The 15,168-nt window shown below is 45.7% G+C and overlaps 1 protein-coding gene across 1 annotated transcript in view; it reads left to right on the forward strand.

Annotated features, from left to right (window-relative positions):
• Positions 1-3,342: 3,342 nt before the first annotated feature.
• SND1 (staphylococcal nuclease and tudor domain containing 1) overlaps positions 3,343-15,168 on the forward strand; it is a 422,171-nt gene continuing 410,345 nt past the window's right edge. Inside the window, 1 exon segment of the mRNA NM_205784.1 lies at positions 3,343-3,599. Coding sequence (NP_991353.1) covers positions 3,522-3,599 — 78 coding nt within the window. The 5' untranslated portion in view covers positions 3,343-3,521.

Raw genomic sequence — 15,168 nt, forward strand, 5'->3', positions numbered from 1 at the left:
ATTCGGTAGTGACCTTGGAGAGAAAGTTTCAGTAAACTGATAAGAACAGTAGTCAGAGTGCAGGAGCTGGAGGAGTGAATGCAGGGTGAGGATGTGGAGGCCACAAACACAAAGAATTTCAGGGACTTCCCTGGTGGTTCAGTGTTAAGACTCCCTGTTTTCATTGCAGGGGGCATTGGAACTAAGATCCCGCATGCTGAATAGCACGGTCAAAAAAAGGAGGGGTGTAGGAATTTCACCAAGAAGATTTGCCTATGAAGGGAAGAGAGCTATCTGGAGAGGGAGGTGGATTAAAGGAAAAAATTAATTTTCATTATGCTAGACATTTGAGAATATTTAAATATTAATGAGAAGAATTCAGGATAACCTGAGAGGCTGTGAAATCAGGAAAGGGAATTATCTGAGAACCCTTGAGAAAGTGGAGGGGGTAGATACAGGACAAAGATGGAGAGTTTAGCCTAAGCAGTAGAAAGTTTTTTCTTTGTAACAAGAGAGATAAGAGAATAATAAGAAGCAAAATTAGAGTTTGTGGTGGGAAACAGAGGGAGTTCTTGATGGTTTTTATTATCTCTTCAAAGTAGGAGGCCTTATCACTGCTAGAGAGTGTGGGAGACAGTGGAGTCGAAGTTAAGAGGAAAACAGAGAAGGTTTAAAACAGACCCAGGGATTTTTTAGGGCATAGAAAATACTGTGTATGATACTATACTGATGGAGGGATGGATGGATGTCCATTATACATCTGTCCAAACTCACAGAATGTACAACACCAAGAGTGAACCCTAATAATGTAAACTATGGACTTGGAATGATTATGATGTGTCAATGAGGTTCATCAACTGTAACAAATGTACTTCTCTTGTGGGATGTTGGTAATTAGTGAGCACATGTGGGGGGCAGGGGACACATGACAAATCTCTGTACTTTCCTCTCAATAGTGCTGTGAACCTAAAACTCCTCTAAAAAAATTAAGTCTTAATTCAACAACAACAGATTAGACTCATGAAGGTGGAGACCAACGTGACTGAGGAAACAGAAAAAATTCCCAGCAATGCCTGAGGACCTATGAATTCACTATGGTAATAACCTGCATGTTTGTTCTAGTTAAGTGGTAGGTTTGGAGAAGACAGAGAGATCTAGAATTGGAGTTTTGACAGCTGAGTTCAATAGAAGACAATGGGGATTAGAGATGAGGATACTGGTAGGAGAGGGGCAAAAACAATGGAGACCACCCAAGGGACCAGAAGAGAGCAGAAAAGAGCTGATATAATGAGGATAGAGGGGAATTCTTGGTAGTCTAGTGGTTAGGACTCTGTGCTTTCACTGCCAGAACCTGGGTTCAACCCCTGGTTGGGGAATTAAGATCCCACAAGCTGTGAGGTGAGGTCAAAAGAAGAGACATTTAGGGTCTTTGAATTCTACTTAAAGAACAGTGTGTGATAGGTAGCCTCTAAGATGAACCCCAGTGATCCTACCTCATGGTATTTATGCCCTGGAGCAGTCTTCTCCTTTTGAGAGTGAGCTGGACCTAGTGACTCATATAACAAACAGAAGGTGATGGGATGTTATTTCTGAGATTAGTTTCAAAAAGACTCTTCCTGTCCTCTATGCTCTCTCACTCATTGGCTCTAATGCAAACCAGTTACCATGGTCTGTGCCCTATGCAGAGACCCACATAGCAAGGAAATGAGGGCGTGAATCCTGCCAACAACTGCCTGAGTGATCTTAAAGTCAGATCCTCCCTTTGTCAGATAAGGGACCTTCAGTTAAGACCACAGCTTGTGTTGACACCATGATTGCAGTCCCTTGAGGGAACTTGTGGCAAAGGCACCCAGCTAAACCCAGCTAAACTCTGCTGAGATTCCTGACAAGAGCTATGAGATAAAACTAATACAGAGTATAAGAAGTAACTGAGTGAGAAGGGAAAAAGGATAGCAATTACCATCAGAGATGGGAGTGTTTGAGGTTACAGTTTCAGCTATGTAGCTAAATAGATGCAGAGATCCAACTCAGTGAAGATAAGGTCAAGGAGTTTGGAGGCCAGGGTACTGGATAAATCAGGTGCATAAATGTGGAAGTCATTCAGAATCACTGGGCAGAGAAGAGTGTGCGCCAGGTGTCAGTTGCAATGAATGACAAGGTGACACTGGAGCAAAGAGGACAGGAAGCCTAGTGAGATGGAGAGTGCTATAATCAGGTGGAATGAGCTGCCACAAAGTTTTGTTTTGTTTTTGAAGACGATGGCAAATTAATGGCATGGAAGGAGCACTAGGGATCTAGGAAGATGCTGACTCCAAAATTGGATTCTGGGATAGGTGAAGTGTGGGAGAGTCACCTCTTCTCAACAGTATAAGGGAGAATCTGAGTTTCAAGATTAACTGGCACGAAAGTAAGGTTCTCGCCCCCTCATAGTTGGCACTCGGCGAATATTAGCCGTCTCTCAACATTCAGGTAAACACGTATATGCCTTTGCTCTGCGCCTTCCTCGCCCCAATCTCTATGCAAAAGACTAGGGCTAGGCAAAGGGGTGGGCTCCGGTGGTTGGAGGCAGCGTAGCTCTTCCTTCACTCGGTCAACTGAGAACGTGTTAGCAAGGCTTTCCGTAACTTCACTGGCGCACAAGACGTAGAACCCCGTAAGGGAGATTTTATTCCTTTCACCAAAAAACATTCATCGAGCGCCTAACATGTGTGAGACACCGGCGACACAAACACGAGCGAGATATATTCCCGACTACCGGGAGGTCGTTCGGTCGCATTCGGTGTCAAGGCCAACACGGGTAGGTTTCACACCGTTTAGACTTTTCCAAGTTCTCCCCACACTTTTAGCTGAGGTAAAATGTCGGAAGTCGCTGTGCACCAGAACTGAGATCCCTCCAGAATTTGGCCTCGCTGTCTGGCGTTCCCAGCTCGCTCTAGCGAACCTGGGTGCGCCCTCCGGGAAAGCTGACGTCCACGTGGGCTCCCCAGCCGCCCGCGGGGCGGGGCGTAATGGGCGGGGCCAGGCCGGAGGGCGAACCTGACCCCGCCCCTGGGGCTCCCAGGGCCCACTGCGCCCCGCGGCCAGATGCTGACGTGTCCTTTCCTTCCCACTACACCTCCCGACACTACCTACTACCACTGCCCCGGAAGTCCCGCCTCATACTTAGCCCATCACTGCAAATCAGCTCTTTCAGCGCTTCCTGAAGCGCTCGACCGGTTTTGAGACTAAGGGGCGGGGCTCCGCAAGCAGGGTGCCTATTGGCTTGGGGTCCGGCGGGTTCTGGGCTCTAATTGGCCGGAGGGCGGTGGCGCTCTGGCACGCTTGCGCGGCGAGTAGAACGTGTGGCGGTGGTGGAGATCGCGTCTCTTTCGCTCCCAGTGCTGCTGCTGCTCCAGTGAGCGCCCAGCGCGTCCGTCCCGTCCATCGCCCACAGCTGGTCGCCCGCCCGCTCCTCTCCGCGGCGGCCTCTCACCAACATCGACACCCACATTGACACGTCCTAGCGGGCCACCGCCTTAATCGCTGGTTTTCCATCGCTACACATGGCCTCCTCCGCGCAGAGCGGCGGCTCCTCCGGGGGACCCGCGGTCCCCACCGTGCAACGGGGCATCGTCAAGATGGTGAGAGCGGGGCCCGGGACACCGATCCCACTGGCCGCCACCGTGCGGGAGTCTGGCGCCGGCTCCTTCCCCTACCGACAGCTTGCAGTGTCTCCCAGATCCTCTTTCCTCTGCCCCTTCCTCACTTTCACCCGATCTCGGAATCCCCTCCCTAGACGCAAGTCGACACGGACTCCCCTTCGGTACTTTGCCTCCGGGACAGCCTGGCATTAGGGGGTCACAGTGATTTCCGTGATCGCGGGACTCAAGTCTCCTGGCTTTTTACCGGGACAGATCGATTACTGATTAGTTAACGGGGATTTGTTGGTATCAGTCCTCCGATTCACCGTCCTTCAGTCCATTTTGGCATATGCTGAGTAGTTTGCAGTTTTTCGTAGATCCTAACGTCCGCTCTTCCATGGAACTCTTGGAGTACTTGGCCTTCTTGAAGCTGTTGTTTCCACCGACGCTCAGTTACGCCAAGTTTTCTCGCTCTCTGGCCCTCATTTCCCGTCTTTTTCCCCTCCACCTCTTGCGTCAAGTCAGTAGTCCTGAGAGCTCTTCATATCCGTGCTCCCCCTCTCTTTGGCTCTCAGAGCCTGAGGCCGGTAGGAATCTTTGCTATCCTTGTTGTTCCCTCACTACGGATGAGACAACTTTGAAGAGGACAAGTGACTTGCCTAAGGTCACATGGTGGTTTGGGTTGGAGCCAGGACTGGAGCCTAAATGTTCTGATTCCCAGCCCCCTGCTGTTACTGTAAATTCTGCCTGATTATAAATTCTGCCCTCACCCTCTACATCCTTGAATGGTGAATTAAAAACCTTGCAAGTTTCATTAAAAATTAACCCCCGTCATAATTTTGTAATATAAATTCTCTTGATCAATTGTCCCCTCTGTTGGCCTCCCCTCAACATTCCCCGGGATTGGAAACTGACATTTTTTCGTTGTTACCAGAATTTCTGGTTGTGATGGCCACAGGCTTGTAGATTTCCTTTCAGGCCGCAATTCTGACTTTTCCATCTGGTAATATTCTTTATGACACTTTGTCCCAAAGCTCTGCAGCCTTTTATAGTTGTAGAAAGTTTGAAAAACATTCTGTTTTCTTGGCTCATTGTCTGTCACAGGATTGTAATGTTTCTCAGCTTATGCATGAATTAGATTTCAAGATTTTTTGTCCCCCCTGATATTCACATAGTCACTTCTTAGGCAGTATTCTGCTTCCAACTGAGATTCTTAGGCTTTTCAGTAGTGCGTTTCCCTCTTATTTATACCTAAAGGGAGAGTCAGAATTTATCAGAAATTGAGTGAGGAGGGAATTTCCAGGGTCCACATAGTTTCACCTCTCTGAAATATTGACCTGACCTATGAAAGCGTTATCCTGAAGTGGCTCCTCTTAAATTAGCTTTGCCATTTGCACTTATCTTCCCTTCACTGTAGGGACAGAGCAGTGCTCGGTGGTCTGGTAGTGGGATGGCCAGCACCGAGTGAATCTCGTCCGAGTTTTGTTTCTTTGCTAAGTCTTGAATTTTTCTTAAAGGCCCCTCTTACTTGTAGAGTGGGAGTGGAAAGGGGCTGACTATATTTTTGCTTCTACAAATGCTGGAAGTTTCCAGGGCATTTGGATTCCAATGGGGTGACCATACCTGTCTGCAGATTACCCCCATGGATACTGAATATCAACAGTAACTTGTTTATTAAGGCTCATGTCTTGTGCTGAGTTTTCTTTTTGTGTTATCTCATTTATAGTACTGAACAAGTGGATAGGATCATTGGCTACATTTTTACAGATATGTAATCTGAGGTTTCAAAAGAATAGTTTACCCCAGGACAGGTACTTTTTAATCGGTAATGAGAGGCAGAGCTGGGACTTGAACCCAGACCCTGTTGGCCAAAGCACAGGCTTTTCAAAACATTCGTGGTTCGATGACTCTGACTCCAGGCAATGATTTTAACAGAGGGCAGGGCCAGTGATGCATGGCCACAAAATTGCAGGAAAGTGAAGCTGACTGTAATTGAGCCTAGGAGAGATTAGATGTTACTCCTGTCTTGTCTGGGAGCTGCTGTTGCAGTAAGTGACTTTATTTGGTGCTTATGGTCCTTACCATAAGCAAAGGAATGTGGTGTGGAAGACACATTAGGGTGGGAGCAGGCTTTGAAGAAGGTGTTAAGAGTTGCCTGTACTGCTGTTTTTCTGTTTTCAAGCTGCAAAGGGGTGGGTGGGTGAGTTCCAGGCAGAGATTAGGGGAGGGAAGCCGGGTGAAGTGCAGAGCCACTGGCAGATTTGTGCCAGGCTTCGAAGCCTGTCTGGAATGAAAAATTGACCCCTGGCAAATGGCTGTGTGTGAAGCTCTTCTGCTTAGCGAAGTTGTATTTTCCTGGAGAGTAATTGTTTCCAGTGGTACCAGGAGCTGCTTCGTAAGAACTCTGCAAGGGAAGATGGAGCTCTATGACAGAGGGAGGTGAGGAGGAAATAGTTTGATGACTAGGAAAAGAGTAATTATCAGTGACTGCTTTTCTGCCTTTGGGTTGAGGGGCAGAAACTGACCAACCAGACTTGGGCCTTTCAGGCTGAGCCCTCCAGTTTTGTCTGGACTCAGGCTGAGCTGAAGGTCCGAAGTGGTCTTGGATTGAAGTTTGCTGCAATGAAGAGGAATACTCATTCTTCCTCTTTTGGGTAAAGAATGGGTTATAAGGTGATGGAAGCTGCATGTTTCTTCTGGTCTCTGCCTTGCCATCTTAGGAAGTCCTGTGTTCCTTTTTATAAGGTTGAAGCAGAAAGAACTTGGGACTCAAGTAGTAAAAAAATGTTTGCATTTGACCAATTTTTAAAAATGATGGTAGGGGCTGTGTCTGCTGTTGACAGTAGGAGCCAAGGGACAGAGTTGGTTCTGGAATATATTGGAGGAAGTGGGCAGTGGGTTGACACAATCATTGTGAGGCTCTTCTGTTACTGAGAAAGCAGTGAGGATGATGGAAAAGCTGAAGGTGGATTTATATATTTTTTGAGTTGGGATAAGACTGGCAAGTGTGTGGGCAGGTGAAATAGAACCTGGGAAAGTAAATGTCTGTGTCACATCAGATCTTTTCTCGAAACCCTGGAGCATTCTATCTCTGGGTTTCTTGGGTAATTTGCTAGACTTTCTTTAGCTGTCTCAGAATATTGTCAGCCCATGTTAAATAGAGGTTGGGAGAAGTCTCTGGGGTAGTGAATGTGAAATTCAGTCACCCCACTTAGCAGCTACTTAGAGATGGCAGTTTTCTCTGGTTTTGCTGATCCCATTTATTTCTGTCTTGGGGGACAGAGCCCTTTTTGAAGTCTTTAACTCTCCTATCTTATGTCTGCATGTGTTTTCAAGAAGGAGCGCACAGCAGAGTGAATCTGCTGCAGTTCTTGAATCTTCAGTGCTCATCAGAAGCAGCCATGGCAGCAGCCTATCTCATCCTCTTTATGGTGTGGAAGGCCAAATCCCAATTCCCATTTCACCCCATCCCGTTTGAAAGGGGAAGGAATCCCTCTGTTAATCTTTAGCGTTATGGTTAGAACAATGATCCTCACTAGATGACTTAAGTCCCGGGGCACCTAAAGAAGGAGATGGCTGTAACTTCCTCCCCTAACAGGAATTGTGCTGCCAGCTGTTGGGAAGCCGGCTGTAGGCTTTCTGGTGAGGAGGTTAGTGGGAATTTCTCCAGTGTACAGCTTGTAGGAATTGCTCTCTGTAATTTAGATCATTACAGCTAAGTGTTTCTAGATTTCTGAGCTAAGAAGTATGTGTCTTCAGAGCATAGTGAGGACAGAGTAGTAGTCTGCTGATCTGTTCCTTCTTCCTATGTGTGCTTAGCTCAGGCAGACTGTGAAAGAAAAACACCTTTCCTAAGCTACTTAAAATACCCTTATTCTACCACTCAAAGGGACAAGGTAGGTAAATAACAGTATTTTACTAGGGCCATTTGCAAAGATTCCCAGGTGGCTTAGTGATAAAGAATCTGCCTGCCAATGCATGAGACACAGATTCGATTGCTGGGTTGGGAAGATACCCTGGAGAAGGAAATGGCCACCCACTCCAGTATTCTTGCCTGGGAAATCCCATGGACAGAGGAGCCTGGTGGGCTACAGTCCGTGGTATCACAAACAGTTGGACACAACTTAGTGACTGAGCACACATTTGCAAAGCAGTAGGTGGAATAGGATGGAAGACTTTTCCCTCTAGTCTTAAAATTGTCTACCTCCCAGCAGGTGAGCATGAGTGAGTGAGTGAAAGTCGCTCAGTCATGTCCGACTCTTTGTGACCCCATGGACTGTACAGTCCATGGAATTCTCCAGGCTGGAATCCTGGAGTGGGTAGCCTTTCCCTTCTCCAGGGGATCTTCCCAACCCAAGGATCCAGCCCAGGTCTGCCGCATTGCAGGTGGATTCTTTACCAGCTGAGCCACAAGGGAAGCCTGCAGGTTAGCATGGTAGCTTTCAATCAAAATTGTAAATAAAAGAGCACTAAATTTTTGGTCTGTCTTAAAGACTTCCTGTCATTTTTCCAGTTTGAAAAAGAAGCATACATTTGGCTCTAGTCAGGCTAACAGTGGCCACTGCCATGTACTAATGATAGAGATGATGAGCAATCATATTTCCTTTCTCCAACGAGTTTTATTGATCATCTGTGTCAAGCACTGCCTGTGTATTGGAGAAACAGTGGTGAGAAAGTAAATCATATCCCTGCCCTTCCAGTTTATGGAGGAGACAGACAAGTACATAAGAAATAAGCATATGAGAGCGATTTCCAGTAGGGGAATGGGACTGAGTAGTCGGGAGTAAGGGAAGGGGTGGCTCATTTAGATTGGAGGGCTTCCTTCAGCTGAGGTCTGATGGACATGAAAGAACCAGACACAGAGGAAGAGTTCCTGGCAGAGGGAATAGCGTGTGCAAAGATCGTAGATATCCATTGGTGATTTGATTATCTTCAGAATATTTACAGTAGCTTTTCAATTTCTTGAAGTTCAGTGTTCCACATACATGGTATGGGTTTAACCTGAGCTGTTAATGTACATGTTTTAGGGTAAGAAAAGGCAGAAAGGCAGCAGAGGTGGTGGTGGTTCTGGTCTCCTGGTGAGATAAATTGTTGTTTCATCACTCAGTCGTGTCTGACTCTTGTGACCACATGGACTGTAGCCTGCCAGGGAAGCCCTGGTCAGATCAGTAGCAGACATTAAGTCTACAGGATAAATATAATTGATAGGAGACTGATTTAAAACAAAATGCTTGCTCTTGGTCATGTTTCTTACAGGGCCACGACCAGGGTTCTTTGACTTCCTACCAGCCAATCGTGTATTCCTGAGGTCACCACCTTTCAGTAAATAGGACCTAGATGAGAAGATAAATGCTAAGAACAGGCTCAACAAGAGTTGCATAGCATCTAGAACCTGATGAAGTTTATGCTTCTGGCATCATTTTATTACTACTTGGAATGTAGTAGCTCTGGCCTCTGGCAACACTTTTAACCTAGCAAGCTTTAGGTAATAGCGATGTTGAAAAGCAGAGTAGCATGCTTCAGAGCTCAAAGTAATGGTCAGGAAGGAAGGGCTCATGCAGGGTTGGGGACTCCTGAGGCTGGGTTGTTCTCAGTGCTGGTAATAAGGAGGCAAATGATTTCCTGCATCTATGCCCAGTTTACTTGGAGAATGAAATTGGGGAAATACGTGAATATTTTAGTTTTCATTTGTTAAGTTCAAAAGAGAAAATTGCCAGGTGTTTGAATGCAGTTAAGGAGTCTCTATTGGAGAAGGAAATGGCAACCCACTCCAGTGTTCTTGCCTGGAGAATCCCAGGGATGGGGGAGCCTGGCGGGCTACAGTCCATAGGGTCGCACAGAGTCGGACATGACTGAAGTGACTTAGCATGCATGCATTTGAGGAGGAACTAAGGCCTGTTGTGAAACTCACTTATCAGCATGGGCCATCAAGCCAGCTGACAGGTATGATTCTAGCAGTGGTTACAGCAGTAGATAGCCTTTGGAACCTGATGTTTAGATTTTATTTCATTTCTTCAAGGAAAAGAATAGCTGAAGATTTTAGGAAATTCTTTGCCTTATCAGGGGCAAGGAATGAAGTAAAGGGATTCAGTTCTTACTGGGCTTATGTAGCTTTTTCTCCTATTTCTTTGGAGATAGATACCTACCCAGGTGTTTGTGTTTTTGTTTTTTTTTTTTGGCTGCGCCAGGTTTTAGTTGTGCACACAGGATCTTTTTTTTTAATACTTTATTTATTTATGGTTGTGCTGGGTCTGTCTTTGTTGCTACGCAGGCTTTTCTCTAGTTGTGGAGAGTAGGGGTTACTCTCTAGTTGTTGTGTGCAGCCTTCTCATTTCGGTGGCTTCTCTCGTTATGGAGCACTGGCTGTAGGGCGTGTGGGCTTTGTACTTGCAGCACGTGGGCTCTGTAGTTGTGGCTTCCAGGCTTTGGAGCACAGGCTCAAAATAGTTGTGGTGCACAGGCTTAGTTGCTCCTCGGCGTGTGGAATCTTCCCAGAGCAGGGATCGAACCTGTGTTTTCTGCATTGGCAGGTGGATTCTTTACCACTGAGCTATCAGGGACAGTCACACACAGGATCTTTAATTGCAGCTGTTAGTCGCTCAGTCGTGTCTGACTGTTTTCGACCCCATGGACGGTAGCCCACCAGGCTACTCTGTCCATGGGATTCTCCAGACAAGAATACTGGATTTCCTTCTCCAGGAGATCTTCCCAACCCAGGGTTTGAACCCAGGCTTCCTGCGTTCCATGCAGATTCTTTACCGTCTGAGCTACCAGGGAAGCCCTTAGTTGCAGCATGGGAAATCTTTATTTGCAGCATGTGAGATCTAGTTCCCTGAGCAAGGATGGAACCCCTGGCCCCCTGCATTGGGAGTGTGGAGTCTTAGCTACTAGACCGCAAGGGAAGTCCCAACACCTAGTTTTTTTGTTTTCGTTTTTTCCCCACCCAGTTTCTGTTGCTGTTCCTCTCTTGGGAGACCGACATATGCTGTGTTCTTAAGGCAGAAATTGATACAGAATCACAGGTTGTGCACATTGATGCAGATGGAGTGCTGTGGGGTTTCACTTACTTTCAGTGAGACTCGGTATGATAAATTAATGTTATGTTTTTCTCACTTAGCTCTAATATTTAGGGGAATAAAAAGAACAGTGGTTTCAGTTGGCATTTTTTTAAAAATTAGGAAGTTAAGCGACTTACAGGAAAAATAAACCTAATGACAATTTAGATGTTGTTTTTGAGATGTTCAGTCTCTGATATAAACTGGGCTGGCACAAATTTTCTCCATTTATGTGCTTATGGTGACTTTAAGGCTCTCTTTCCCCTCTTTATGAGGTGCTTCAAATTCTCTTTATGTGGGCAGTAGTCTGCTATGGTCTGGTAACACCAACCTCGTGTGTAATAAGGGGAATTGAGGAGATTGGGGATCTGTGGTTCAAGTTAATAAAGCCCATATATTGGATTGGCCAAAAAGTTCGTTTGGGTTTCCCATGGCAGTTTACGGATAAACCTGAACAAACTTTTTGGCCAACCCAGTATTAACATTGTCTCTGGAAAGTAGCCTGGTGGAGAAGAGAGGTCATCACCCTGGGATTCAGGGGACACAGTTCTAGGCCAGCTGCTGCTGGTCTCGCTCTGGGCACTGTGGGGTAAGGTAGTACACCTTTCAGGCTTTTTCTTTTTTTCTTAAATGAAGTGGTTGGACTCTGAAGCTCCTTGCAGTCCCCAAAGGCTGCAGTTGTATCAGAAACCCTATATTACATGTCTTTCAGGCATGAATCAAAGCTGAGGAATCTCATACCTTCTGCTAGTCTTCACTTTGAATTGATGCTTACCTTGCGGGAGACATTTTCTGTTCCCACTGCTTGTTTTATTTTTATTTTCTGAGAAGGTAGTTTAGTCGAAATATGATTTTCTAGTGTGGAAGAGCAGAATTAGAATTTGAATTAGACTAAATGACCAGTTACTGGAGTGGCTGGAGAGTGGGTAGAATTGGACCAGGGAAGTTCCTGGCTTCAGCAGTGGTGTTAGGATAGACTAGTGGGAGTGGTTGCTTGGGACCCAGAGGAATGTGGTTCTAGTCGGTTTTACTAACGCAGTCTCACCTCTGCTTCTGAACAACCTGCCGTTCTCCTGGGGCAGCAGGTCTAGACCTGAGAGAGGTGGGGATGATGAAGGCACTCTGGGAGCATAAACTCTGGGAGAGTTGATCCTGGCTTTTGTCTGAGTGAGTCTGGCGGGAGCTTGGGGCTTGGTCGGGTTCTGAGCTCTGGTTTTCAGGCTCTGAGGCCAAAGCCTCTTCCTTTAGATTATTCTCATTGCCCTGCAGATCTTCCCCACTTCTGTTTAATGTGTAAGTATAGGAATCATCTAAATCTATTCTTGGTAGTTCCTCACAGGGTTTCTTTTCTTTTGAGTTTATTTTTTATTGTAAGCTTTCCTAGATTCTTTTCTGGGAGGAGATTTTGAGAGAGAGAGTTCCTAAGAGCCCAGTGATTTTCTAAACACATCCTTGCCTCAGGACCACCTGGAAGGTCATTCTGAGCCACTGAATTAGAATCTGCCCATGCGGCCTGGAGATCCATATTTTTAAAAAGCCACTCCTAGGTGGCTTTCTCTCCTAAGAGGGACCCTTTGGGATCGATCCAGGGGCTGGCATTCGAGACCCATTGATCTTATTTAATTCCTGTGCTGTATGTAGTTGAAGGGTCAGGACATAAATGCAAAAGGAGTGTATGCTTTTGGGGCCAGTGCACCGGAATTGTATATGAGGGGAGATAGTAGCTTCTTTTTTTCTTTTTAGCACTTATCTCGATGGCTCCCAGAACACTTTGCATTGCTTTTAATCTGTAGCTCAATATTGGGCTGATGTCCCCAGGAGTCCATTTACAGTGACTCTGAGAGCTTATTCCTAGGTCAGAACTGACAGCTGAGAAGTTGTTTAATGTGCCTGATTTAGGCCATATGCTCATTTTAACACTCATCTGCCACTTTTCCTTCTATTTGCGTAGATTCCCCAGATCTTCCTATAATTTGGCACCAGTACCTTGGCACGTTATTACTGTGGAAGTCTTTTGTGTCATCCACAAGCATGAAGAGTCTCTGTTCCTCACTTTCTGCCCTTTTAATCCTACAGAACCACACACGTGGGCTTTTTGATGTGTCTGTTTAGATCCATCCTGTTTCTTGTTTATAAGCCCCTTTCTTAACAAGACCACCACCAGTAAAACCCCAAATGATCTCTTTGGTGGTCTTGGTCTTTAGTTTTTATTCCACTGGCTTGCCAAATACGGAGATAAAATTTTCCTATCGTTCTCAAGCCTTTGAAGGCCTGAGGATGAAGGGTCACGTTTGCAGTCCCTTGGTGGCCTTTCCTTCTCTTGACCAGCTTTTCTAGTTCATCCCAGAAATCCTTCCAAATGCTCAGGTGAGTGCCATCCAGTGTTAGTCATTTACAGTTGTCGATGTTTAAAATTTGGACTTAATGCTTGCTCTTAAGACTTCAAACAGTACAGAACTATGTAAAGTTGAATGCAAAAATCTTCCTCCCTCTACCCTCCTTACGAATTTTCTCCCATTCATTCTCATCCCTGTAAGTAAATGTACTTTGCAGTTTTTTTATGCAGATTTATACACCCCCCCATTTTTTTTTTAAAGAAACAGAAATGAGGTTATAATCAGTTCTGTAACTTCCTTTTTAAAATTAATTGTCAAAACTACTTTTCAGTGTCATGATTATACGTCTGTCTCATTCTTCAGTGTTTGAGGAGTGTTCCGTGGTTTGGGTGTATTTACTTACCCATTTTTTTCTCTGTTGATATGTCAACATTCTTTGATACATCTCTGTGTTCTTGTGTTAGCATTTCCCTAAGACAGATTCCTGGAGTACACTTCATGTTTTTGGTGGCTGCAGGGGGTCTTTATTTAGACTTTACCTTTTTATATCCTACATGGATCATCTTAGATTCGACTGAGGGCAGAATGCAAGAATACTGGAATAGGTAGCCATTCCCTTCGCCAGGGGATCTTCCCAGGAATCTCACCCAGGTCTCCTGCATTGCCGGCAGATTCTTTACGGTCTGAGCCACCAGGGAAGCCCAGCAATCTCCTTACACTAATTAATCGTTTCACAATTAGTAGTCTACTTCCCCAGTCAGTACCCTTGAAAACCACTGTCTTCCCCAGTGGAGGGCAGGGTTCAGCCCCTGGGGATCATTAAATCACCATTGTTTAATTGCTTCAAGGCCCCCCAGGGGTTTTAAGGTCTTGAACTTAGAGGAGAGTCGGCTCTGAGGGCTCTAGCCTTGTCTACTCTCTCTGGGTTCTAGAAAGCTCCCTCGCTAAGAAGTGTGCCACTGCTCAGCTGCAGATGACAGGAGGTCAGAGGCAAGGTCCTGTGAGAGGCCTGACTTTTCCCCCCTGCAGACTGGTATTAATGCATAGCTCTTCCTCTTTCTTTTTTTCTACTTGGATTAGAAGGTGGGGGTGGTAGTGGTGGTGAATCTGACCACATCCTGCTCGGAGAAACCCAGCCATTTTTTCGAGTTGTTCAGAGGCTGAACCGGGGCCAGCTGATTTCAACCCCGGAAAGGGTTTACCTCCAGTTTCCTGGGTGTCAGGTGTGCATGTGCCCCTTGTGTTTTTAGCGTATCCGAACACTGCCTCTACTTTTTTTTAGTTTGAAAATCTTTGGGACAGTCAGTTGTCTTTAAAAATCGTCGTATTATTTTAAAAGGAAATGGTTTCACCAATGAAAATGGGAAACCAGTATAACTTGCTAGCTACTGCTTACTAGAAAGCACCTTCAGAAAAACCCCACAATGAAAACAAAATAGCGAGTGTTATTAAATTCTAACTAGGTACAGCATTTTGCAGAAGACTGTGTAACAGGTGGTAGAGATGTGCTGAAGGCTTCCTGCCTCTAAACTGAAACTGCATTTAATGGGAGGGATTGAAAGAGAATTGAAAAGAAGACAAGAGACAGCTCTTATTTACATATGAATATTAAATGTTGGTACACACAGGGATCATATACTACGGAAACCAGTTTTTCTTGTTTTGTTTTTTAAACAAGCCCACACTTTTGAAAACGGACACATAAATTGTCTCTGGAGACAGAACCGAACTGATTTTCTGGGGTGGCTGTGCTCACGTCATTAGTGTCACAGACTACTGGCCCCAATACCTTGGGCAAGTCACTGACCCTTTACCTTCCAGCTTTGCCTGTAAATGAGCAGTGCTCGCCTCGTGGGATTCTTGCTGATAAGATGAAAGAAGGCGGTATTCAGACCATTGGCTGGAGTTGTTCCCAGCTCAGACAAGGGTAGAAATGGAACCGACGGAGGCAACATGAGGGCAAGAGTGGCACCCGCCAAGTTTTGTAATGTAGTTATTTAGTTGCTAAGTCGTGTTCGACTCTGTGACCCCATGGACTGGGCACACCAGGCTCCTCTGTCCTTCACTATCTCCTGGTGTTGCTCAAATTCATGTCCATTGAGTTGGTGATGCTATCTAATCATCTCATCTTCGGCCACCCCCAGTTTGAAAGACTGGCTCTAATTTTAAGATCATATT

This window comes from Bos taurus, chromosome 4 (genome assembly GCF_002263795.3).
Source record: "Bos taurus isolate L1 Dominette 01449 registration number 42190680 breed Hereford chromosome 4, ARS-UCD2.0, whole genome shotgun sequence".
In the NCBI taxonomy this organism is placed as follows: Eukaryota; Metazoa; Chordata; class Mammalia; order Artiodactyla; family Bovidae; genus Bos; species Bos taurus.